Source organism: Mesoplodon densirostris, chromosome 4, assembly GCF_025265405.1.
Source record: "Mesoplodon densirostris isolate mMesDen1 chromosome 4, mMesDen1 primary haplotype, whole genome shotgun sequence".
In the NCBI taxonomy this organism is placed as follows: Eukaryota; Metazoa; Chordata; class Mammalia; order Artiodactyla; family Ziphiidae; genus Mesoplodon; species Mesoplodon densirostris.
In genome coordinates, this window is record NC_082664.1 from 117,097,744 (window position 1) to 117,125,147 (window position 27,404).

General features: G+C 34.5%; 1 protein-coding gene across 3 annotated transcripts in view; it reads right to left on the reverse strand.

Annotated features, from left to right (window-relative positions):
* The window catches only part of NRG4 (neuregulin 4), a 115,589-nt gene that overhangs the window by 22,204 nt on the left and 65,981 nt on the right, over positions 1–27,404 (reverse strand). For all 3 annotated transcript variants that reach the window (XM_060095133.1, XM_060095132.1, XM_060095134.1), the window contains one exon: positions 6,075–6,224. In XM_060095133.1, the coding sequence (XP_059951116.1) occupies positions 6,075–6,224 (150 nt within the window). The remainder of the gene's footprint in view (positions 1–6,074; positions 6,225–27,404) is intronic.

Genomic DNA, 27,404 nt, shown 5'->3' on the forward strand with positions numbered 1-27,404 from the left:
ATTTCCAGCCTTTCTTCTTTTCTCATATAAGCATTTAGGGCTATAAGTTTTCCTCTGCTGGTTCATTTGCATCTCTCAGATTTGTTATATAGTATTTTCATTATAGTTCCAGTCAAAATATTTCCCAATTTCCATTGTGAGCTCTTTGATCCATGAATTATACAGACATGTATTTCTTAATTTCCAAATGTGAAGGTCTTTGATAGTTATTCTTGTCCCTGACTTTCCTCTTAATCACACTGAAGACTGAGCATGTGGTATAACATAAAACCTTTGAAATGTGTTGAAAACTGTTTTACTGCCCAGCACAGAATAATATCCATAAATATTCTGTATGAGTTTATAAAGGATTTTGTACTATATTCTAGAATAAATCTAGATCAAATGTGTTAATTACATTGCTAAAATCTTATAAAGTCTTACTGATTTTTATCTCCTTTCTTATAAATTTCTGAGACTCATACATTAAAATTTAACTGTGATGGTGGTTTTGCTTATTTCTCCTTTGTATTTCAAATTTTGATTTATACTTTTTAAGATTTTGCTTAGAAGAGCACATACATTTTTAAATTGTTAAATCCTCCTAGTGAACGAAATCTTTTACCATAACATTTATTTTGTCTGATAGTTATATGACCTTTTTACTCCTAATCTTTTTGTATCCTTATCTGGAAGGATTTAGCATCAAGAATTTAGATTTTAAAATATAGGTGTAGGGGCTTCCCTGGTGGCGCAGTGGTTGAGAGTCCACCTGCTGATGCAGGGGACACGGGTTCGTGCCCCGGTCTGGGAAGATCCCACATGCCGCGGAGCGGCTGGGCCCGTGAGCCATGGCCGCTGAGCCTGTGCGTCCGGAGCCTGTGCTCTGCAACGGGAGAGGCCACGGCAGTGAGAAGCCTGCGTACCGCAAAAACAAATAAATAAATAAATAAAATAAAATAAAATATAGGTGTATTATGTCAATCTTTGTTTTTTACCTGGAATCTTTAGTATAATTATATTTAAAATAATTACTGATATATTTAGATTTAAATCTACCATGTTATATCATACTTTCTATTTATCCTTTTTTCTCTATTTTTCTTTATGTTTAATCAATTGATTATTTTTTATTCCTTTTTGTCCTTCCTCTAATTTGTAAATTATGTGTTTTGATTTTTTCTTCAATTGTCACCCTAGACATGTTCATTCCTAATATATCAAGGTCTCACATTAACCTATATATTATCCTCCTCCCATTTAAAATCCTTTAGTATATTTAATTACAACCCTTTCAACTTATTTGCTATCGCCATCATGTGTTTCCTTTTTTAAATAAATTTATTTATTTATTTATTTATTTATTTTTGGCTGCATTGGGTCTTTGTTGCTGCATGTGGGCTTTCTCTAGTTGCAGTGAGTGGGGGCTACTCTTTGTTGTGGTGCATGGGCTTCTTTCTCATTGTGGTGGCTTCTCTTGTTGCAGAGCATGGGCTCTATGGAGCACGGGCTTCAGTAGTTGTGGCACGCAAGCTCAGTAGTTGTGGCTAGTGGGCTACAGAGAGCAGGCTCGGTAGTTGTGGCACACGGGCTTAGTTGCTCCACAGCATGTGGGGTCTTCCCAGACCAGGGCTTGAACCAGTGTCCCCTGCATTGGTAGGCGGATTCTTAATCACTGCGCCACCAGAGAAGTCCTGCCATCATGTGTTTTAATTCCTCTTTTTCAAAGACATAGTACAGTACTATTATTAAAATTTATACAATATTTGTTTTGATTCATTCACATAATGACTTTCTCTGATCTTTCTTTTTTCTTGCATCTCAATATACCATACAGGATCAATTTCCTTCTGCTTGAAAATATGAGAGGACAAACTCTTACAAGTTTTTCTTATCTAAAAGTATCTTTGGGACTTCCCTGGTGGTCCAGTGGTTGAGAATCTGCCTTCCAATACAGGGGACGTGGGTTCAATCCCTGGTCCGGGAAGACCCCACATGCCGTGGAGCAGCTAAGCCCGTGCACCACAACTACTGAGCCTGCGCTCTACAGCCCGCGAGCCACAACTACTGAGCCCGCGTGCCACAACTACTGAAGCCCGTGTGCCCTAGAGCCTGTGTGCCACAACTACTGAGCCCATGCGCCGCAACTGCTGAAGCCCACATGCTCTAGGGCCCCCGTGCTGCAACTACTGAAGCCCATGCATCTAGAGCCCGTGCTTGGCAATGAGAGAAGCCACCTCAATGAGAAGCCCGTGCACCACAATAAACAGTAGCTCCCACTCACCACAACTAGAGAAAGCCCACGGGCAGCAACAAAGACCCAATGCGGCCAAAAATAAATAAAATTTAAAATAAATAAATAAAAGTATCTTCATTTTACCCTCATTCCTGAAAGATGTTTTAAGTGATACAGAAATTTGGGGTTGATGGTTATTTTCAATGGATACTGAAAATATCATTGCTTGCTCTGTCTTCTGGTTTTGCTTCTTTCCTACTGAGCAGCCAGCTTTCAGTAAAATTGTTGCATTTTTAAGATAATCTGTCATTCTTTTGTAACATTTTTGCAATTTTCTCTTTGAGCATTCTACAGTTGTACTGGGCTGTGCCCATATGTAAACTTATTTTTATCCTGCTTGAAATTTGTTGGACTTCTAGAATCTGTGGTTGACTTTCATCAGTCTGCAAAGGTCTCAGCCATTACCTTTTCAAATACTGCCTTTGCCCCTTTCTCTCTTCTATCATACATTTCTAGGTACTTTCTCTCCGGTCTCCCTTTTTCTTGACTTCTCTTGACCTCTCTGTAACACTTTCCATTTCTTTTCCTCTCAGAATTACCTTCTGGGTAATTTCTTATCTATATCTTTCACTTCATTAAATCTTTTATTGTGTCTAATTTGCTATTAAAAATGTATTCTTGGTTAAAAAATTTTATTGAACTAAGACATGTATTGGCTTTTAAAAAATTACAATTATTATATTTTATGCATTACAGTTCTGTTTTGGTCTTTGTCAAATTTGTTTATTTACAAGCCTCTCATTTATTTCTTGGTATATATTAGAAACATATGTATTTTATATTACGTATCCGAATCTTCCAAAAAATAAAGATTTTGAATATCTGATTTTACTATCAGTTGTTTCTGTGGGTTCTAACTCATGGTGCTTCTTTTCTTATATGTTTGGTAATCTTTTTATACTGTGAGATACTTTTTAAGGTAAAGGATGAAAGTGGGTTCTTCAAGAATTAATTTGCATTTGTTTCTGTCAACCACCTGGGGCACCGCCAGCCTGAATTATTCAACATTCCTAGCTTTTTTTCCCTAGACATTCAGACTGCATCAGGATGCAAACCAGATAATGTTTGTGATTGGAGGTTCCTTTTGTCCTTTCTTGTTCTTATATACAGTTGACCCTTGAACAATGCAGCAGTTAGGGGTGCTGACCACCACACAGTTGAAAATCCACATATACCCTTTACAGTTGGCTCTCCATATCCATGATTGCACATCCAGGGATTCAACCAACCATGGATTATGTAGTACTGCAGTATGTATTCAAAAAAATCTGCATATATGTGAATCCATGCAGTTCAAACCTGTGTTGTTCAAGGGTCAACTGTACTTTCATTTTTCTTTTATCTATACATTCTACCAAAAAGATATTGTTTAGCCTGCTCATACTAGCAATATTGCTAAATTCTGGCTCAAGCCTGCAGAGTTACTGTGTTCTAGAAGGTCTCCTCTGAAACTCTGTGTCATTAAGCACCTGTGGGGTACAACATACCATGGCACAAACTCAATGGGTTTGCACAGGAGTTTCATTTTAAGACAATTACAGCAATGTTAAAGCTCTATGGAATAAAAAAAAACCCTCTTAACAATTCCCAGTGGAATGAATATTAGATTTCCTAATAAATCCTTTGGTCATTATGTAGGATGTGTATTTCTAGCTCTCTACCTTATAGGCATATGGTAGAACTGCATTTCCTGGTACCCCTTGTAATTAAGTAGGACCATGCAGCTCATTCTGGCCAATGAATCATGGCCAGACAGATCATTTCAACTCAAATATGAAACCCTCTGGCAGAGCAACCCACAGCATTCAGGATGGTGGCTGCTCCATCAGTTTGAGATTTTAAGTGACTATGATTATAAAAGCCGGTCTGCCAAATGATAATAATTATACACTATGAATGGGAAACAGTCTTATTTTTTTAAGCCACTAAACTGTTAGGGTTGATAATTACCTAGCCTATCCTGATTGATATTACAAAAGTATTTATTATCCAATCAATAACACATGAAATGCTATATTTCCAACCTGGCACTAGAGTGATTAATGAGGGAATTAGTCAGTTGGTCTTCTCCTTAGCATATTAGACCAACAAAATATTTAGAGGGATAGAATAAAATAATAAATCATTATTCATTTTTTTTCCAAACATGATTTAAAGTCAAGAGTACACCTAATTCCAAACATGGGTATTCTGGTTATCTATAACAGTATAACAGATCAACCCGAATTTAGTGGATTAAAACAATTTATCTCTCATGGTTTTCTGTGGGTTGACAGCTGGGCAGTTTTTGCTTGGGATCTCTGTGGTTGCAGTCAACTGGCAGCTAAATCTGGATCAACTAAAGGTTCAACTGAGCTGGATGTCTGAGGTAGCTTATTCAAATGGCTGGTAGCTGACACTGGCTGTCGGCTGGGAGATCAGCTGAGGCTGGTTCTTTGTTCTCACAACATGGTAGCTGATTATGTGAAAGAGCAGCGGAAGTATGAGTGACAGGAAATGGAAGCTGCCAGGCCATTTAAAGGCTATGCCCTTAACTAGAACAGCACCATTTCCACAATATTCTGTGGTCAAAGCAGTCTGAATGCCTGCCCAGATTCAAAGATTTAGAGAAATAAACTCTTCCTCTTGATGTAAGAGTGGCAAAGTCACATGGCAGAAGAGCAAGTGGGAATGAGAGATATTGTTGTGGCTATCTTTGGGAAATATAATCTGACACAATGAGCTTGTATTTAAATTTTTATATCTGTAGTAAGATGCTAAATTATGAGAGATAAAACATATTAGATTGCCTAAATAATATATTTTAGAATAAAATATGTAATACCAATACCACATATTTTAAAAGCACAGTCTCCAATTTTTATTTACTCCATGGTATAAAGTAATTCAGAAATGAGGATTTTATGAAATATAATTTTACATATGTTACTTTTCTTAGAATATAAATTTCTCAAGCCCACTGTATCTCTTTTATGACTACCCTCAGCTCCATTTTCCATTTGCACAAATATCTATGACAGCATACAGTGTGCATTTAATAAAAATTAATAATGAGAGTTATGATACCAGATAACTCCTAAATTTAATAAATTCTATATTCACTTATTTTCACAAAAATTCAGAAAAAGCTGAAGACCAAAACTAATGAATGAAAGCAATCTTCAGTGCATAGCGTTGTTTCATGTGAAGAAATTTTCCTTTGGTCTTATGAGTTACTAGTCTTCTCAGATTAATTGCCTGCCTACTCATCTGTCTCTCCAAATTGATTTAAATCTCTATGAAGTTAGGGAACATGTCTATTTTCTTCACTATTATATTCTTTATGCTTATCAGCACAGTGTCTAGCACAGAGTAGGCACTAAATAAAGAGCTGATCCTAGATATTAACTATATGTCTTAAATTTATATTTACAGCATGTTGCATAAATTGTTTCTTTCTTTCACAAAATCTATTTTAAATAGACCTAGTCCAAATATTTAGGTGTTTTTGGCATGATGACTTTAGTGAATGTGGATCTACCTTACTAGTTTAGAAAAGTCAAGGTAAATAATGATGATGACATTAACAAAGAATAAATAGAGGATGCTTAAGATCCTTTCAAAAATGACTTATTAATTTTATAACAAAAATAAATAAATAATAAAATTTAATAACAGTAACTCTATTAGAGAAATAACTCTAAACAGAAAAAAAATCTGGAAAAATAATCTAGAGCTAAAGGGCATATTGATTATTTAGTAGGATAACTACTTTATGCATTACTTTTTCTTTTCAAAAGCATGTTTTTATTTTGGTTACCTGCAAAGGAAGTAGAGGGCTCCAATGATAAGAGTTCCTAGAAGAACAGCCAATGCCACGAAAGCTGCAAACAGGTCACTTTTAGTTTGGTTGCTGGAGCTTGGGAGAAAAACCTCTTCACAACGAGCTCCTGTATAATTTTCAATGCATCTACAGAATAAAATTTTAGATAAAGAATTGCATTCTCTGTTCCATTAGCTAGTATAGAAAGCATAAGGTTTCCAGCTGGTATGAAAAAAAATAAGACTAATTTTCAGATTGTGAACATAGAATAGGCATGCTTTCCTATAATGCTCACAGAGCTACAGTTATAATAAAACAAATTAGCATGTGCAGTCTAATCTTTGCTATCTTCCTTTTCCAGTTTTTAAATTGTTTAGAAATTCCAGAGAAATTATAGAATATTCAGTCCTTTTATCTTTTAGATTTTCAATATGTAATTATCCACACTTAAGTTTATCTGAAATTTATTTTGTTATTTCTGATATAGATGTGGTTCTAAGTATATTTTTCCTTGACATTGCTAACTAGTTATTCCAACCCCATTTATTAAATAATCATTCCCTTTCCCACTGTTTAACAGTGCCTCCTTTAATGTATGTCAAATTTGTATAAGTAACAGCATTTCTTTATTCTTCAATGATCTATACATCTAATCTTGGGCTTCTACCATATTGCTTCAATATTGTTGCTTTATAATATGCTTTAGTATCCGGTAGTTCTACTCCTTACCTTATTACTTTCCTTTTCTAGAGATTTTGTGATATTTTCATTTGCCAGCCAAATATTTTAAAGCCAGTTACTTTCAGCTCTTTAAAACTATGTGACCATAGAGAGAACCATAATCTTTGGTAATATCAGTCAGTTCCTTTTTCCCTGTTAATATGTTCAGAGATTATAAAACTAGAGATTGATATGAACTAATGAGTTTGGCACCAGATCATTTTCATTAGTTCATAGTTGCAGTTAAAATAAAGAATAGTATTTTAATATATACTAATGTTTGTTTATAAAGCAACCCATGAAGTTACGGAGTAAACCAGGGGTCCCCAACCTCCGGGCCACGGACCGGTACCGGTCTGCGGCCTGTTAGGAACTGGGCAGCACAGCAGGAGGTGAGCGGCGGGCCAGCAAGCGAAGCTTCATTTGCTGCTCCCCATCGCTCACATTACCGCCTGAACCATCCCCCTTCCCCACCGGCTCCTGGTAAAACTGTCTTCCACGAAACTGGTCCCTGGTGCCAAAAAGGTTGGGGCCCGCTGGAGTAAACTACACTTAGCAATAATTTTGCGTAAAAAAAATGTGTGTGTATATGTATGTGTGTATATATATTCTTTAAGCTAGTATTACCAAAAATAGAAATATCTGTTCTACTAAATTAATTCTCCTCCTCACCTCTTTCCAGTTTAGGAAGTATTTACAAATGTTATCTTCTTTTCTCCCACCCTAGTCTAATAAGGATGCAGTCCTAGAAAGTTACATGCTGAACTGATTACTAACAAAGCTTGGCAACTAATGTAATAGGCTAATAAAGCAGTATACAAATAAATAAGAGAAAAGAATATCAAGTTATAGCACAAGGGATCGATTTTACTTAAATGAGCACATGAAAGATGTTTTATGAACCTCAAGCCCTACACATGGTGAGGCAGTGGTGTTATTGGTTACAGCCTCCACTGAGGGGGGAGGGGTGTCAGTTTGAGCAAACAAGCAGTTTTGATTCTCTCAAACTACTGTAAAGATGGAGTTGAGGAAACATAGAAAGGAAAAGACAGGACAGAATATGAGTGGCAAACTGAAATGCAAGTAAAATACTTTACAAAACACAATTACCTAACGTCTAAATAAAAAATACTTATTTTTTCCAAAGATCAAGTCAGTTAAATAAGTATGAGGAGAAAAAAGATTAAATGAAAATAATTTGTTTATTTCTCCTCTAGCCCCACATCCCACTTCCAAAAAAGGGAATAAATAACACACAGAGACACACACACACAGACACACACAGGCCTAGAAAGTTAATATAGAGACTACCAAAAAAATCAATACATATGTCATCACAAAAGAACCAAAGAAGGAAAGGGGCATTCCACACAGTAAAAAAAAAAAAAAAAAAAAAAAAAGTTCTAAATTTTTCAAAACCAGAATTCAGTAAGTAGTAATTATTTATGACTTCCAAAGGTTTTTAAAGAAAAGATTTAGCCACTGAAAAAGTTACTGTCATCGTTTTAAAATAACTCTCAGGTTTTGAAATGATATTAAAATGGGGTTCAGTTTCCATTTGAATGTAGCTAGAACCCTAAAGAAATAAATTCTGAATTGAAACAGTATAATTCTTCTTTATAAGGAAGATTTCTTTTTTAAAATGCTATAAACTCATTACTCAAGGCTGTTCAAGTTTAGGTAAGACTGAACTTCAAGGAAGAAGATGACAAACTAGCTGATGTAACTAACCCTGTGTGTTTACTTTGAGCTGGAAGGAGTCAAGAGAATGGTATAAATATAAGCTGAGTGGTCAGATCAGGTTGTAAGCAAACAAACAATAACGGCATATAAAGGAAAACAATCAACACTACAGTGTTGTTCTGTTGTCTTACAGCAGGGCCAAGCAAACACATGCTCTTGTGGGAAAGTGAAAAGCTGATGGTATCTTTAAATAAAGCAAAGTGAAGAATAAACACATCTTGTTATTATTTAACTAGTCAAATCAGAATTTAGAGAAAAGCAAAGAAATTTAAATATTATGTTATTATCTAAGAAGTAGAAGTGGCTAACCTAAAAATTAATTTAAAAATTTCAGATATTTATCATACAAAAAAGTAAACACAGCCTACCAATGAGTATGTACAAGGATTCCACTTTTAAAGCTCGAGCTCATTTATGAAAATGTTATGACCCAGTTATGACACAAATATCAAACTTTAGGCAAAGTCAGCTCCTTTAAGGATAAATAAGGGTGAATTAAGAAGATTTAGACAGATAACTAAATGGTAGTACTAGCTGAAGCAAAACAGAAAGGTGAGGCATTTGTACCACCATTTCATGCAGAACTAAGTAGCCTTCAGTCTTCATGTAACTTTCTTGCTAAATTATTTCTGGACATCACTTCTGCACAGACTGCCAAGTAGCAAACAGTTGTGCCACCTAATGAGGTGAATATCAAGCACTAGGATCACACACATTCTCCTGGATCTGAAAGATGAATGCTGGAACAGGTACAAATGCTCAACTAGGTGAGAAATTCCAAAACTCAGAATCCAAGTCATATGTGCTGTTTTTCTGGCTGAATACCACCAACAATCTTGTCCTTAAACCCAGAAGCTATGTTTAGTACACTGGACATGAAATAACCTCATTAGATTCTACAGCATTCCAGGTAAGTTGTAAGAACCAAGTTTTTAATCACGTAAACAAACAGTGCCATTTAGCTTCAAGAAAGAGTATTGGACTATGAGCTAGAAAAAACTGATTTCTTGATCCCACTCTTATCACTGTTGGCTGTGTGACCTTGGGCAAGCCACTCAAACTCTCTAAGACACTGTAAAAATCAAAATAACACCTGCTTTTGCTATTTCATAGGGCTATTGTCAGAATCAAATAATGTCTAAAAGTACTTTGAACACTGAAACACTATGCAAGTGAAACTGAAATTAAAGTAGTTACTTTACAAAAACCATGTTTACATCTAATGTAGGACTACAGGGAATAAAATACTCAAGAAAAATTACAGCCAGAAAAAGTTAAGAGCATGGAGATCAATAAATGTGTTAAATATTTTTCAGAAACAATAAACAACTTTATAAGAGTCCACTAACCAAACAATGATTCAACGTCAATTCCACTTCACTTGGGCTAATCTATCCTGGAAATAAAAAGTATAATATTGGCATATGCCAAAATTGACTTCCAAGTTTGATTCCTACTCTGTAGTAATCAAAGTTCAATCTGAAACCCATGAAAAATGGTGACAAAACCAAAATAAAATAAAACTATTAGATTGTTCAAGAAACACGAACTAACCACATGGGCTTAAATCCCTTTAGCATTCCAGGGCCAGATAACAATACACAAACATGCCAACATCCTATGAAACTCCTACTAGATTTTTATAAGCCAAGAATTCAGGGAAGACTGACTCTTTTATTAGCTAGTGCCATAAATGTAACTTCACTAAGCATTTATTAGATTCTTAATAGTACCCAGAGATACTTAGCTAATATTCAATCTTACAAAAGTTTTAATATTTATATGATATTAGCACCATTTAAAACCAATAACTAGTATGCTTCAAGTGTGTAAGTATAATCTAAGTCTAGTAAAAAAGCAAAATCTATTAGGTTCTTCCAAGATTGACTATGAACAAGATAATTCATGTGCTGAAATGGACTACAGACTATATCTGTATATAAATGGATAAAACATCCTGCATAGAGAATAATTCATATTTGTCATTATGTACAGTATTGTTATAATTTTATTGTGAAGTGTTATAATTTTTTTGCTTAAGTAAATCACTGTGAAAATGTGAAATATTTTACGTACTGAAACTAGCTAAAGCACAGTGAATGAAGGAAGCATGTAAACAAATGATGAGCAACAGTAGTTTAAAACACGACCTTCATTACTGAATCCATGCATTGGCTATTCTTTTCCAATTAAGACTTTTTGGGAGGGACACCCATAGAATGCTGCAGGGTTCACCAGAGTACTTGGGGAAAATTCTGTGATTAAAAAATTTTTCTTAAATGTTGTCTTCCTCCATGTGAGAAAAATAATTATCTCAATTCTCACCCTATTTTGCTTTCCTCAAGAAAAAAAACAAGATCAGGGAGGAAATCCAAAACTGCTCTTGAAAGATAAGATATATATGTTTTAAAAAAATGATCAGGGAGGAAAAGTAAAACTACAAGCAGAAAATACGTATATATTTTTTGTATTCTATTTTGTTATGATCCTTGGTGTAAAAAATACACATATATTTGTATATACAAAGATTTATTTATACATAAAAACTGGTATATGTCAGTTCTTCCTTTCTTTCAAGTAATAATTTCAGTAAATATAAGGCTATATTTAGAATTTATAAATGATAAATTATAAATGGGCCTTCCAATTGTAGACATTTTTCACATGTTTTGGTAAAACTTAAAGGACACCAAGACCATAAATCCAGGAAAAAATGGAAAGACTTATGCTCTTAAATCACCAGACACTCAATTAAACCACAGTTCTAAATGGACAGTATTCATGCTGGCATCTTACCTTCCCAGGCTTCAGGTCTCAACAACCTTCTAATGCAGGGAAAATCTCATGCCCCAACTTGGAATAAGACAAAGAGAAGCCAGCATCAGTTCACTTCCTGACAAAAGAAGTTAAGTATTAGAGCTGAACAAAAGTCACAGTTGTCACTTTGCATGGTATTCCTATGTTGAAAATGAAATCTTACTGGTGAGAAATTGGGATATTTTTCAGGGGCCTTTCAAAGGAAATAGTGGATGAAAAGACACTATCTAAAAGGATAACCAAAATTCAGAAGCAAATGCATAATCTGACATAACTTATTATGCAACAAATAAGAAGAAAATGAAGGAGCTTTAAAGGAGGACATTCATTATCTTTCACTGGCATTCTGCTTCCTAGAACAGCAATGAGCTAACCTGAGTTAGTTCTGAAGAGTAGTTTCTACTCTTGAACAAGTGACACAATTGAGTAAGACAAATGCTGGTGGAAGACAAGCAGACCTAAGAGCAGTTATGTTTCCACTGTTTCAAAACCATATTCTGCTATGTTTGACAAGCAGACGATCTGGAAAAACATGATTTCAAGAAGATTTATCCTCTTTTAAGTTTTTGTTCTAAGCATGGCGGGTCAAGAAAGATATATCAGTTGTTTTTGCTGAGAATACTAATGAAAAAGCTTTATCAGAAGTAAGGTTACTAATGTGAAAAGTGTTAACAAAATGCATAGCTAAATACAGCAGTTGTTTCGTGCTTTTTGCAACTGTTCTATTATCAGCTTCAAGGCTGTGATTTCCTTTCTGTAAAGGTGTTCTAAAGATCAATCTAAATCCTGATGTTTAATAAAGCAGTGCCAAAATAAATATATAAAGTATGTATATATATATATATATATATATATATATACACAAAATAAATATATAAAGTATATAATATATAAATAATAAAGTACAGTGCCAAAAGTCAAAGTAAAAAGGACTTTGTTCTGATTAATATCACAGTAGCATTTTGAATTTTTTTCTTTGAACCATAACCTTCTACTAAATTTACAGATGAAAAAACAGAAGTCTTACCTAAAAAGAGTGCCAAGAACTAGCCTATGGTAACCAACTGACCTTAAGAAAACTTTAAAATTTTATGTGATTAATAAAACAACTCATAAAACCCAGACGATTCCTTTTGGAAACTGAGTTTAGTAAAAAGCACACTGAGGTCCAGCAAAACTGTGGACAGACACACACGCAATACACAATTAAAAGAGGCAACGTATCAAATGCAGAAGCACAATAAATGTTGATTTTCTTACATTTTTCCAATTGTGATTCTCATCCTCAATTATTTTACTTTCATAAAACAAGCCTTACATATATTATAAGTTGGTACTCCTAAATTGCCTCTCTTAAATAGAATTCAGTCTTTATTTTATCACCTGACAAATGATGATTTCTACCTAGCCAACACTGATTGTTGTGGATAGGGGACAAAGCTTGGCTTCTGTCAAGGCAGCAGGGGCCTTCTTTGGTCTGAGCTTGTGGCCCTCTGGGAGAATTCTGGTGATCAGGCTCAGGGAACTGGAGCTTACTAAGTCACTCTGGGTACACCTGATATCTTAAAACTCCACCTCCACACTGTGCAATGATTGGCTTCACGGTGATCACAAGAAGCCTGGAGGAAAGTGAGGCAGCAAGGAAAAGCCTCATCCAGCTAGTGATGCAAACATAGGTGAAGACAAATCCTTTCCCCCATTCTTGCTCCACGAACCTAGAAAGTTCTAGTTGGAAGGTTGAAAGATTAGGGGCTTTCTGACGTTGTGCCCAAGTTGGCGAAGAGGACAAGGGCTGGAAAGGGCTTCTGCCTGGACTGTTCTCAGTGAAAGACTTTGAAATAGACAAGATTGTTAGGTACCCTGTCTAACGACCCTTCTGGGTTATCTGAGTATATGGGGGCCTGTGCTTTCCATTGTCTTTGAGCTATTTTACAAACTCTGTAAATTGTAGAAAACTGACAATAAATGAATTTTGTCCAGTATAATACAAGAGATTTCCCTGTGGATATTGATAAGTATTTAGTATTTCATTTCAACATGGCTGATCACCTATACTTGCATGTGTGTGTTGTTTTTGTTTTTGTTTTTGGCCATGCCGTGCGGGCCCTCGGCAGTTAAAGCCCAGAGTCCTAACCACTGGACAGCCAGGGAACACCCAAGTATGTGTTGTTTGAATTCATCTTTGAGTCAGTTGTAACATCTTATTGGTTCCCTTGTTAATGAATGAGTTAAATATGTCTTTGACACATGTTCATTTTATATTTGTATGAAAATCATGATTTTCCCTTATATAAAAATTTATTTTTTTTTACCAGTTTGAAGGTTGCCCACTGAGATGGATTCATCTGACAGAGCTAGTTAAATGGAGTTGCCAGTGAAGTGCACCTCCTTAATAGCTTAAGCCCAGGCATGTCTTTTCCTGGCTTCCAGAGGTGAATCCCACTCAGCAATAGAACTTAAAATTTGCTGGTTCTCTGTTTCTCTAGCTTTTTTTCCCCTCTCCACTAACTTTATGTTTAATTTTTTGTCGTTGGTTTACTTACTACTGATAAGTTATTTTCCTATTAGTAAGAGCAATGGTAAGGAGTTTGGTTTTATAGTTTGACAATCTGATGATCTCTGTAAATGGATGATAGAGATCTACTCAACCAGGTGAAAGGATAGAGAAACTGGTTTGTCAGACTCTTATTAAAAATTTATTTCTCTAATTTTTTAGCTCAAATCAATTAAAAATTACATACCCACTGGGAAGGAGAGTACCTCTTTGACATTTGGACCAGTGAGATTTTATGTTTCTGTGTTTACTTGATCTGTGCCAAAGTTATAGATCTGAAGCTATAAGCTCTTTCTATGCCTATGTGTCAAACTCAGAAAGGCCTTTACCTCTTACTCTGTGTGAAATTTCTTTCTTTCTCCAGAGGATACTAAAAAATGATAGTATAAAGTCTCTTAAATTAAAGAAGTTCTGTTCTGATTGACTTACAGAGATAAACAAGCTCTTACATAAATTCAGTATTGTTAAAATTCCCAGAATAGGAAATCGAACTTCTAATACTTTATTTTTTTAAATTTTATTGAAGTATAGTTGATTTACAGTATTGTGTTAATTTCTGCTGTACAGCAAAGTGACTCAGTTATACATATATATTCTTTTTCATATTCTTTTCCATTATGGTTTAAACACAGTTTATTGACTATATTAATAATTCCCTGTGCTAAACAGTAGGACCTTGTTGTTTGAACTTCTAATGCTTTAAATGTACTAAACTTAAATAAAATTCTTCTTGCTAAAACTAAGAAAACTTTTAAGAACCCAAGTTCACATTAATAAGAGTAAATCTTTGGTAAACAATACTAGCTTAATAATTTTGGCTTAATAAAACAGCTATATCTTTATCAGTATTAGTAGAACAGAAGTATATATTTTATTCCACTTGGGTTTGTTTTTCCTAAAATTATACAGGTTTACTGATCAAATAAGCTAATATTACTCCTACATATTATTAAAAACTATGAAAAATGAAAACTGTATTCAATTAAATTCAATCATTATTCTGACAAACATCTATTTCAACCATAATTATGTTCTGTAGTATTTATGTTTTATAGTAGATAATTTCTAAGGTAAAAGATTGAATTTATATTATTTTTTTAACATCTTTATTGGAGTATAATTGCTTTACAATGGTGTGTTAGTTTCTGCTTTATGCGGCTGCTTCCCAGTAACTATCTATTTTACATTTGGTAAGGTATATATGTCCATGCCACTCTGAATTTATATTAAATTGAATTACTGGATATTATTAGACACAGATAATTTTTAAGTAAGGTAGAATACTGAAACATTAATCATTAAGTATAATTTCAAGTTTATATAATTTTGCTTCTTAAGGTTACAGCTTTGGTCATGTTAATGAACATATTCATTTTTGCCACTTTAAGGAGTCATAGAAGAGATGTGTGTGGCAGGAGAAAGTTGTAATATGTGAGTTCATGACTTTGCAGATCTACTAAATTGCTTGTGTATGCCATACAGTTCTAAATTATCCACTACCCCAGTGATCTCTGTGAAACAGAAGTTAGTTATAGTTACTTGGCTGAAAGATATGAGTAATGAGACTATACTTGGAACAACTGTGACAGAGAAACACAACTCTGTGTGTACTTTTGTTTTCCAAGGGTAGATGTGTCTGAAAGCAGCAGTTTGCAGTAGTTCGCAGGCTTTTTAGTCTCTAGGACTTACTGAGGACTCCAGAGAGCTTTTGTTTACATGGGTTAAGAAACTATTGGTATTTACTATATTGGAAAGTGAAATATAAATTAACAAAAATACTTATTTATTGATTCATTTGAAGATAATAATATGAACACACAGTGTGTTATAAGTAACATCTCAGTATTATAAAAATGGCTTCAACGGGTAAAACCTCTGAAAGAGAACCAGGTCAGTTTGTTCTAATTAGAATATGGGAAAGTGTAGTGAACAGAACTTAGAAAATAAACTTTATTTTGTCCCATTGATGAAAGAGGTTATTAAACATTAGTTCTCAGGCACCTATTTTAACCAAGTGCCAAAATCTCCTCTGACAACTTTTTTTGATTTTGTCTTCTCAAAATTGGATCCTAAATATAGAAAAAATAAAATAAAAAGTCACCCAAAATGTATTTGAGATTTCTCAGAGAACACCCAGAATATCACAAATTTTCTTTGTCTCTTATCTTTTAAAAACAGAGATGATAGAAATAATTATAACAGTAAAATAATGAACAAAAATCTATGAAATTTCCTGGAGATCTGTCAATGCCTTTGCTGCACATAATTTTTTCTTTTTTTTTTTTTCGGCCGCACTGTGCAGCATACAGGATCTTAGTTCCCCAGGGATCGAACCCATGCCCCCTTCAGTGGAAGCACAGAGTCCTAACCACTGCACCATGAGGGAATTCCCGGTCCGTAGTGTTTTTAATCTCAGGGCAAATGCCAATCAAAACTCTTATGAAATAGTTGTACACTATACTTCCAACAGAGAATTTTACCCTTATTCACCCTGATATTATTAACTGGCTCACAGCCATTAAGTATCTGTCATCTATGTAGTTTTGTTTTAATGTGATGCGTGTCAGAAGGCACTGCTACAGGCTATAAGGCAGTGTTTGTATTCTGAACTAAAAAGGACAGTCCCAGAGCCTCATGGACAAAGAATGTACCAGGACTGCAAATTTCTGACACTTAAAAAAAAAGATTCTTGGGTACAAGCTTCTGAGATGACTGGACTGAATCAGGATTCTTTATAGTTCAAAATCAGACAGCCTCATGAAAGCAGGTTGTTAACCCAAGATCTCAAGGAACACAGGACTGAATGAATTGATGAGAATTTATTGTGGTTATTTGTTTAGGACAGTGTTAATACTGTAATGATCTATTTTTCTTATATTAAAAAAAACCCTCTCTTTTTTCTTAAGCTATCCATAACCCACAACAATTTAGTAAATAGTACTTCTGTAAAATGCAACAAAATACTTTGAAATGTTATCTGATTCGCATTAAGCAGCCCCTGACTCACAAATTCAGAAACTATTACTGAGTCTCCTTACTCTTCATGGTAATATAGTTATTTGCATACGTCCAACAAGAACCCGTTCTCCTTTTCATTGGGACAAAACTGGACAAATCATTTGATCAACCAAGGCCTTCCATGGACTATCATTTTTGAGAATGACTCTCATTGAATTAGGTAAGGTAAGCCGTTTTTACAAAACAAAAGCTGACTTTACATATGGATCCAAAATCTACAAAGCAGTAAAAATGGCCTGGTACCTGGCTTATAGGTTCAAGCCCTCGGGAGGTAAGGAAGTCACTTACTGGCAGGCCAAGAACCTTAGCAAATTTGGGGGACTCTGAGAAAAGAGAAACCAAATTTACAGGTACTCTACAAGTGAAATCTGGTATAGTTAGTTTCTTAGGCTTGGTTTTCTAGCCCCACAACAACAAATAATAGAGGCTTATAAAGTCAATTCCAAGATTCTTTATGAAAACTTTCAAACAGAAATTAATTTTGTAACTGTCATGGACGTTCAGTACTGAATTGCAAAATTCAGTAATTTTATATATTTAACTAATGCTCTTATTGCACTAGCATTTTTTACACCAAGAATAATTTTTTGGGATTATATAACTACAAGGGGAAGACTGTTATGAAAAATTATGAAAGACTTTGAAACAGATCAAAAAAAAAAAAAAAAGACTACTGGGTGTTCTGTCCAATCCATCCTTCTGGATGATCTGATTCTTTAGGGGCCTGCATCTTTCATTGTCTTCCAGCTGTTTTACAACTCTGTAAATTATAGAAAACTTAGAGTAATACAAATGATTCTTTTCCACAGAAATTCAAATGAATTTTGTCTGGTGGAATACAATTGATTATTGCCCTGTAGATATTGAATGGTTTTGCATGTATTTGTAAACTTCTTTTAGCATTCCTGATTATATATTCATCTGTTGCTTTGAACTGGTTTTAACATCTTACTGGTCCCCTCATTAATTAATGAACTAAATAATGTCTTTCATGTGTTCATTTATATTTGTATGAGGTCAGGCCTTCACCTTTTTTAAAAAAAAATTATGTTATAACATCAGGAAGGCTGACCCAAGGCTACAGAGCCTGGGAAGATTCTTATGCCTCCAATTAGGTTGCCAAGATAGAGGGGAGCAGAAACTACATGATCATATTTGGGAATTTTATGACACGTTAGGCCTTGAGGGTACCTTACACCACACTATCATTCGACTTTCGGACAATGACCTTCAAACATGTTTTCAGGAACATATTATATGTGAAAATTAAAGGTAAGATAAAAGTCATGATAAAACAAACTACCCTGGATCAAACTCTTTTACTAGAAAAGAACCATACTTTTGCAATTTTTTCTACCACCTTATTTTTAACAATTAAGTATGTAAAAGTAAAGAAAAATGTAATTTCTTTCAGAATCAAAACATGCCATGGCATATGACCCAGCAATCCCACTATTGGGCATATACCCCGAGAAAACCATAATTCAAAAAGAGTCATGTAAAACAATATTCATTGCAGCTCTATTTACAATAGCCAGGACACGGAAGCAACCTAAGTGTCCATCAACAGATGAATGGATAAAGAAGATGTGGCACATATATACAATGGAATATTAGTCACAAAAAGAAACGAAATTGAGTTATTTGTAATGAGGTGGATGGACCTAGAGTCTGTCATACAGAATTAAGTAAGTCAGAAAGAGAAAAATAAATACTGTATGCTAACACATATATATGGAATCTTAAAAAAAAAAAATGGTTCTGAAGAACCTAGGGGCAGAACAGGAATAAAGATGCAGATGTAGAGAATGGACTTGAGGACACAGAGAGCGGGAAGGGTAAGCTGGGATGAAGTGAGAGAGTGGCATGGACATATATACACTACCAAATGTAAAAGAGATAGCTAGTGGGAAGCAGCCACATAGCACAGGGAGATCAGCTGGTGCTTTGTGACCACCTAGAGGGGTGGGATAGGGAGGGTAGGAGGGAGATGCAAGAGGGACGAGATATGGGGATATATGTATGTGTATAGCTGATTCACTTTCTTATAAACCAGAAACTAACACACCATTGTAAAGCAATTATACTCCAATAAAGATGTTAAAAAAATGCCATGGGTTAATTTCTGCCACATGTACACTGTAATATAACAGGAAAATAATCTCAAAAATAATATAAAAAGGAATGTCAAGCAATAAAGCAACTGTAATTTCTTTTATCTTACAAACAAGTAAATGATAAATTAGTAAAATCCATCTGGATTAGGCCTAACAAATTTAGTGGCAGCTTTGATGAGATATGGGTAAAGGACTTCCTAATAGCTAGCCAATTGGTGCCATGAGATTCAGCTTCTCCTCTCAATTCTCTTTCTGCAGATAAAGTTAAAATGCCAATATCTTTGGGAAAACTAATACATTAAGCTACACTGTCATTTAAATCTCCATGTGTGTGGAAATTTTCAGAAAAAAATTTTAAAACAGAAAGAACATGGAAAGAATGTATAATAGAAGGAAAAGAATCATGACACAAAAAGAGGTAAAAAGATAAAATTTTGCTACTTCACACTAGGCCCCTGATTAACAACCACCTTCTTCTTGGACAGAAATTAGAATACGTGTTCCTAAGAGAAGTCTTGGGTACACAAAGGTAAGAAGGAGTACAGCAATAGAAAGGGCTAGTGGCCTGAAATAAGTTACTCAAACTTGGGGCCTCACACCCTCTAAAAGGGACCTCGGAATGATCCAATGAGATCATGTATTTCAAAGCACTTGGCATATCAAGGTGCTCCATTTATTTGTTTATGAACAAATAAATGATCGAACAAACTCTTGAATATGAGCTGTGGCCTGTTTGTTGTTTTCCTAATTTTATGAATGGTGTTAGCAGAGAAAGTCTGAGAAGGAAATGAATAAATAATGAATGAATAATAAATAATGAATAAATAAATGGAAAAAGGAATAATGCAAATTAGACACACTAAACAAAAGCCTAGTATGTGGATTTCTGAAATTTATTTGTAAGACCGGAGTAAATTATATAGAGTATCTGATTAACTACAAAATACACTATATACATACGAATCTATGAAGATGTATAATAATTACTCAGTTTTCTGAAATTTCTTTAAAAAGTTTGAGATAGTTACACATACATTTTCTTTAAAAGTGAGTAAAAAGCTAATGATATGACTGAAAATCTAAAAGTTGTGCTATATTTTCTTCCTATTGTATTAACATTCTCAGTTGAAGTTCAAAAACAATAGTATCCTTTTATTCCAGACTATAAATTACAGTAAATTCTTATAATGACAACATAAGTCCATAATAGAAATGCTGACAACTGAATAACAGTGGAACAGCTCAGCATAGCTATAGTTAGGCAGTAATAGCATTAGCCTGTGCTTATATCAGCAAAACTCTCTATATTATTTTTTTCTTATCTCCAAATTGAATGGATTTTGACACCTCCCCTTTTTTTGTAGTTGGGCTAACTCTCTCTCTCTGCATATAAAATACATTTATATATACCCACAAATATATCTTACTTCTATATTTCCAAGCAATGTATTATGTGGGAAATACAATTTTCTGTTTTAATGAACCTAAATATGCAGGTTTAGCGTGAGAACACACAAACAATTTTATCTTGGTGCCATTTTGAAAATATTATTTGTCAAGATCAAAATAGCTGAAATTTAACTGTTTTTACTATTTTTATCTGATAATCTTATAACCCATTCAAAACACATATATGGGAAAGAATTTTGCTTCAAAAGAGTCCACAATCTAAAACTGGACAACATGAACCAACTGTTCAGTAGTAAAACAAATTAGTTTCAGAACAAACATTAACTGATAAGAATGCATTTCAAGGATTTTTTTACCAGGCACATAAGAAACTGTCAGCATTCCCAAAATATCTTGACTCCAGATAAAAAGCGAAAATAGAGATTAGTGAAAGGAATAGTGGGGGTGTATTGAAAAATATTGGATAAATTCAAAATAAATAAAAAAGTTTTCTTTGGGGACTTTTTAACTGATGTTAATTAGTATAATCAAATACAGCAAACCAATAGATAGTATGAGGAAGAATACCCCAGTATGAATGTCAGACACAATCTGGGGTATTTCCAAACAAAATGGCAAACTGTTTCAAGGTTATCTCTGGCATCATTTCACCTCACTTTTCAGTTTTCTGTTGCCACATGGCACCCACTCCCAAAGCCTTGAGTCTTAAAAGGTACTTAGGACATCCTACTGCAGTGATATCCAGAAAAGATCCCATGCTCCAGACCACTCTCTGCCCCCTCCATCCATCAGAGACACTTCAGTCAGCTCTGATAAATTAATTCCTAATACTAATACTAATGACCAAAGCATTAATCCTTGGAGGATTATTTGCATATAACAGAGGACCTCACAATTTACAGAAAATAATCACATGAGTCAAGTTCTTTACACATTTAGCTAGATTTGGGTAATAATAATTGGCTACATTTATTCCCACTAAAGGAAAGTTGAGCAATTAATCACCTAAAGAATTTAGATATCCTCAAGGAAAACTTTCTATATAACTAAGGCTCCTCTCAATTTAGATCATTGTTAGAAAAAAAGGACTATTTCATATTCTAGCTTGAGAAATACACATCTATCCTTTAATCCTTACCAATGTTATACATGTTATTCTTTATCATTTAATTACGTGTGTTTGAGACAATAATGCTCCTTTTCCTTAGTAAGACAGGAAATATGGCAGAAACAGCTAGATATCCCTCTACACCCATTATCCTTTTATCCTTTCTCTTCTCCAATTACAGAATCCTTAGCTAGGCACAGGGCTGCATGAAATAAAGACTGCATTTCTAAATCCCACTTTAACTGAGGTATAGCCATGTGACTAGGTTCCAACTAATAGAGTGTGAGAAAAGTGATGGGTGCAACTTCCAACTTCGAGAAAATATCCTTAAAAGGAGTAGAAGTGTCTCCTTTCCTTCCCTCCTACTTTTTGAAAAGATATAATCCACAGATTCTAAAATATCTGTGAAAAATATCAAAAGAAGCTGAGATTGGGCAGGCGCTACAAAATAAGAGCTCGAGGGATTATGAAGGAGGGAGAACTCCGTGTGTACCATTTGCTTCCTGGAAGGTGAAAGGCTCATTTTGACTTGCAAGAATCTGGTTTCTTGTTTGCAGTGGCCTGAGAAGGAACCAGGAGCACAGGAATGGTGAGACACAGTGGCAGAAATGTGCAGGTATGCAGAGCATGGAGGAAATATTGAACCTGTGAGCCCAACTTCTGGAAGGCAGCTAGGAGACAAACTTCAGCTAATCGTGACATGATTGCAGAGGCACTGACAAAAGCGCAAGCAAGGAGCACTGAATATATTCAACTATAGAACAAAGACTAAAACAGATGAGGGAAGGTAGTGACAAAACACATGAAAATGTCATATACTCTGACAAAGCAGAAATTGTACCATTTACAAAAATTGGGAAGAGAGTAAAGAGGATAGGGGTAAAGTGAGGACTGAGATCTAAAGCATACATTGGCTGGCAGTCACGGCATGTATTTAACATTGAAACATCAAGTAGTAGAGAAGTAGAAGCACATTAAAGATTTTTTTTTAAAACTGAAAAAGTAAAGCAGAAACTAACATACCATTGTAAAGCAATTATACTCCAATAAAGATGTTATTAAAAAAAACTGAAGAAGAATATCACTGTCTAAAACTAAAGGGAGAGGCGGGGAGAAGAGAAAGGATGCTCATTTTCATCACCATTCATAGTAGGGAATTAATAGATGCTACCTAGAGAAATGGGGTGGGAGGATTCGGAAAGATGACAGGAACAAAAAATAACACGACTGAATTAAAACCAAACACGTGCTGCATCAATAAATAAAAAAGGGTTTCAAAGAAAAAGATGGCTCGTGTTGCTCACAATGCTAACTTCAACTCTATGCTGCATTTATGAGGCATATCCAGAATAAAGTAATTTAGAAAGGAAGAAAGTGGAAGATAGAGGAAAGGTACAGCAGGAGTCATGATTTTAATATTAGACAAGGTAGAATTCAGGCCAAAAAGCATTAAATTAGATGAAGAAAGTTACTTCCATAATACAAAGATCTAACTCACAATGAAGACATAACAGTTATTAATATCTTCACAGAAAATAACAGAGCAGCAATAACCATGAAATATAAATTGCAAGAGATAAAGGAAAAGCCAGAAACAACAGTAGTAGTAGAAGACTATAATTTACTTCTCACAGTCCATGACAAATAAAATAGACAAAAAGTTATGTAAGAATAAAGAAACAAATAATATAATTAAGATGATCTGATTGATACATTAAACTTTTTGCCTTAAAAATAGTGTAATCCTTCTATATAAATATCCAAGGAATAGTTCAAAATACTAAATATTAAACCACTAAAAATCAAAACAGAACCTTAATAAATTCCAAAAGGGAGAAATATTACAGAGACCATCCTGATAATATTGCAGGGGAAAAATGGAGATAAATAAAAGCAGAAAACAAAAGGTCTTTCCAAGTGGAAGTTCCTTGGGTCAAGAGGAAATTAAGAGCAAAATTATAGCACTTCTAGAAAATCACAAATAATAGAATCTATAGGATATGGCTAAAGCAGTGTTCAAAGCAAAGTTCATTAGTTCTAAATACTTACATTAATAGGAAAGAAAAACTGAAAACAAGTTAATAAGTCCTCTCAATTAAAAAGAAAAACAATGATAAAATAATTAAAAGGGAAATAGAAGAGCTTAAGATAAAGGCAAAAATAAATGGGTTAGAAAACAGAAAAAAAAACCCAACAATAAATAAATCTATGAGCTAGTTCTCAGTAAAATAACGTTGGGAGAAAGCACATTGTGGTGGATTAAAGATGGCCATAAAGTCTTTGTCACTCTCCTCATTGAGTGTCAGTCTATTTCCCCTCCCCTTGAATCTATGACTTGTTTTGGCAAGCAGAATGTAGGAGATAATGCTTCATAATTTTCAAAGTTACACCTTGAAAGAGATCTGCCTGCATCTATTCGAATATTCCCTCTTGATCTCTATGTGGGAAGTTTGACTACCCTGTTGGGACAGAGACTTGAATCCACTTTGGATGTTTCAGAAACCACCAAGCCCCTAGCGGAACACAGCCCTATATGACATAGAGGAGAAGAAAAACCCAGTATCTCTCTGCTTGAATTCCTAGTCCACAGAATTGTGTGCAAATTATAACATGGTTGTTGTTTTAAGCCACTGAGTTTTAGGATGTTACACAGAAATAGATAACCTTAGAATAAGGTGTTGGTGCAACTAAAAACCTAAAATCTGTGGCATTAGATTTGAACCAACAATACGTGGAGGTCTCAGGGGCAGAGACTGTTGGTAGAGACTCCAAGTATGGTGAGGAAATGCTACTGGAAGCTGAATGTAGCCCAGTGAGTGACCTTTTGATACCATGTGGAGTAGAACTGCCTACATAAGACCAGTACAAATTCGTGTTCCATGAAATTATGAGCAAATAAAATGGTTGTTTTTAAGTTACTGATTTTTAGAATGGTTTGTTATACAAAATAGATAACCAAAATACAAATGCATAAGACATGATAAAGGAAATATAACCACAAAAATGAAGAATATTTTTTAAAATCATAAAAGAGGCTATTTTAATAAATTCTTTACATATAACATTGGAAACCTAGATGAATTGGATAATTGTATAACAAAATACAATTTACCAAAAAGTAACCCCAGTTACAGAACAAAAAAGAAGAAAGAAAAAGAAGGAAAATACTCAAATTCTTTCAATGAAATAGGATAATCATTGATCCCAAAACCTAACAAAGATTTTACAAATAAGAAAACAATAGGCCAATCTCACTTACAAATATCAAAGCAAAAATCCTAAATAAAATGTAAGTAACAAGAATCAGCAGACCATTAAAAGAATAAGTGAGTTGCATTCCAGGAACACAAAAATGGCTCAAAATCAGGAAATCTAACAACACAATTCATCCTGTAAGTAAAGTTAAAAACAAAAACCACAATCATGTTCATAAACTCTGAAAAGGTATTTGATAAAATTCAACAACCATCCTTGACAACAACAACATTTGATGAATGTGAGAGGTTTCACTTCTGGGTATGACTTGCTAAGATGCTATAGGATGACCACCACTCCCAGCCCCTGCAGAAAACTATGAAGATCTGGACAAAATATGAAAAGCAACTACCTGAAAGTCCCAGAGAATGAACAAATACAGAGTCTATTGGGGAGTTCATGCTCTGTTGAAGGAAGGAGGCAATGAGATAGTGTAAGTTCCTATTTCTGAAGCTTTTAGCCTGGGGCTGAGTGTGGCTTAAGTAGTGAGTAGAGCAGCAGTGGGGGCTTTGCATGGAAAAACTCTTCCTGGTCTGGGAAACCAGAAAAAAGAAGCTAAGAAGACACAAATGCTGAAAGAGTGGGAGAATCCTAGATGAGAAAAAGCCAGAGAGGGGATCCCCAAATTCTGTCTACACATAGCTCAAACTGACCCCTGAACCATGCATGCTCAGAACAAATTCAAAACAACCTAGGTAAAAACAAAATATCAGAACAGAGACTGAAGCTACCAAATAAGAGACAGCATTTGAAGCAAACACAGAAAACCATGCTCATCAGAGAGAAATAACAGAATTTAGAATCTCCACAATTTAACACTCATGTCTAAGAAACAATCCCAAATTACCTAGCATACAAAGAACCAACTGGCCCCCCTCCAAAAAAAGAGAACATTTTCAAGAAAAAAGAAGATGAACTGAGTTCAAAGTTAAGAGGAATCATATATTGGAACTCAAAGCCCAGAATTTTATTTTATTTAATTTTTAATTTAGCCACGTGGCTTGGCTTGTGGGCTCTTAGTTCCTTGACAAGGGATTGAACCCTCACCCTTGGCAATGAAAGTGCAGAGTCCTTAAAAGGCTAGAATTTTTTAAGCAACTAATATGACTATCTTTAATGAAGTAAAGCAAAACATGTTTGGAGTGCATGAAAATCTCAGCAGAAAAATGGGAGGTCTCAGCAGACACAGAAACAAACAAACAGAAGGAAATCCAAGAACTGGAATTAAAAAAAAAATCAAACAAAATAGAAATACATGGGCACTTACTAACATGATAGAATTTATCTACCTCACAACCAAATGTTAGCATCAGGTTTACTGGTGGAAATACTAAAGGCATTCCCACTAAAGTCAAAACAAAAAAAGGACATCACTGCCATCACTATTATTTAATATTGTACTAAAGGTCCTAACAGTGCAATTATATAAGATATAGAAATAAATGTCACAGCAATTAGAAAGAGGTAAGTACTATTTATAGATGCTATGATTGTATACCTTGAAAACCTAAGGGAATCAAATGAAAAACTCCCACAAATAGTAATATAATTCAATAAGAGAGTGGAGGAAAATTAATATATAGAAATCATCAGCTTTGTTACATATAAACAATAATTAGAGATAGGGAGAAAAGGTCTGAATCACAAGAGAAACAAAATGATGAAATAACTAAGAGCAAATTTAAGAAATATATAAAAACTATTTGAGGAAAACTTTTAAAGATATTCTAAGTAAAACAGACTCAACTTCAGAGGCATAAGTTCTAAGTTAATTTATGAATGTAAATGTTATCCCAATATCCAAAGACAGAAACTATAAAGTTCCTGAAGAAAACATAGGTAAATTCTATGGTTTGATGATCTGCTAGGAGGACTCAAAGGACTCAGCATATAGTTGTACTCTTGGCTATGACTTATTACAGCAAAAGGAGACAAAACAAAACATGCAAAGGGAAAAGGCACATCGGGTGAAGTCCAGAGGAAATCAGGCAAAAGCTTCCAAGAGTGCTCTCCTAGCAAAGACACAAAGGACATACTTAAGTCCTCTAGCATTAAGTCTTCTAGCAATGAACTGTGACAATATATGTGAAGTTTTGTCTACCACGGAAGTTCATCAGAGACTAAATGCCCAGGACACATACCAGGATTGCAGACTCCCAAAGGAAAGCATGTATTCAGCATAAACCACACTATTTATAGAAACAATTTAGGCACAGTGAGACACCCTTATCATATAAGAAGTATACATAAATATACGGAACTGTTTACCAGCCAAGTTCCCAGACACCAGCATGGGTCAACTTTACAAACAGGTCGTTCTAAAAACAGCAGTCTCAGGACTGCTATGTTAACTGTTTTCTGCACTTCTTGAATATGAAAAGCCTAATTATCAGTCAACATCCAAAAACCATACAAGATTGATAAAATTAACTATGTAAAAATTTTAAAAATCTTATTTGTGGCCAAAATTCACTAGGAGTAAAGTTACAGATAAGTGAAAATTTATGAAACTGTGAAAGAATTTTTACAACTCATATCTCAGACAAAAAGATACTATATCTTTTTATAAATCCTTATTATATAAA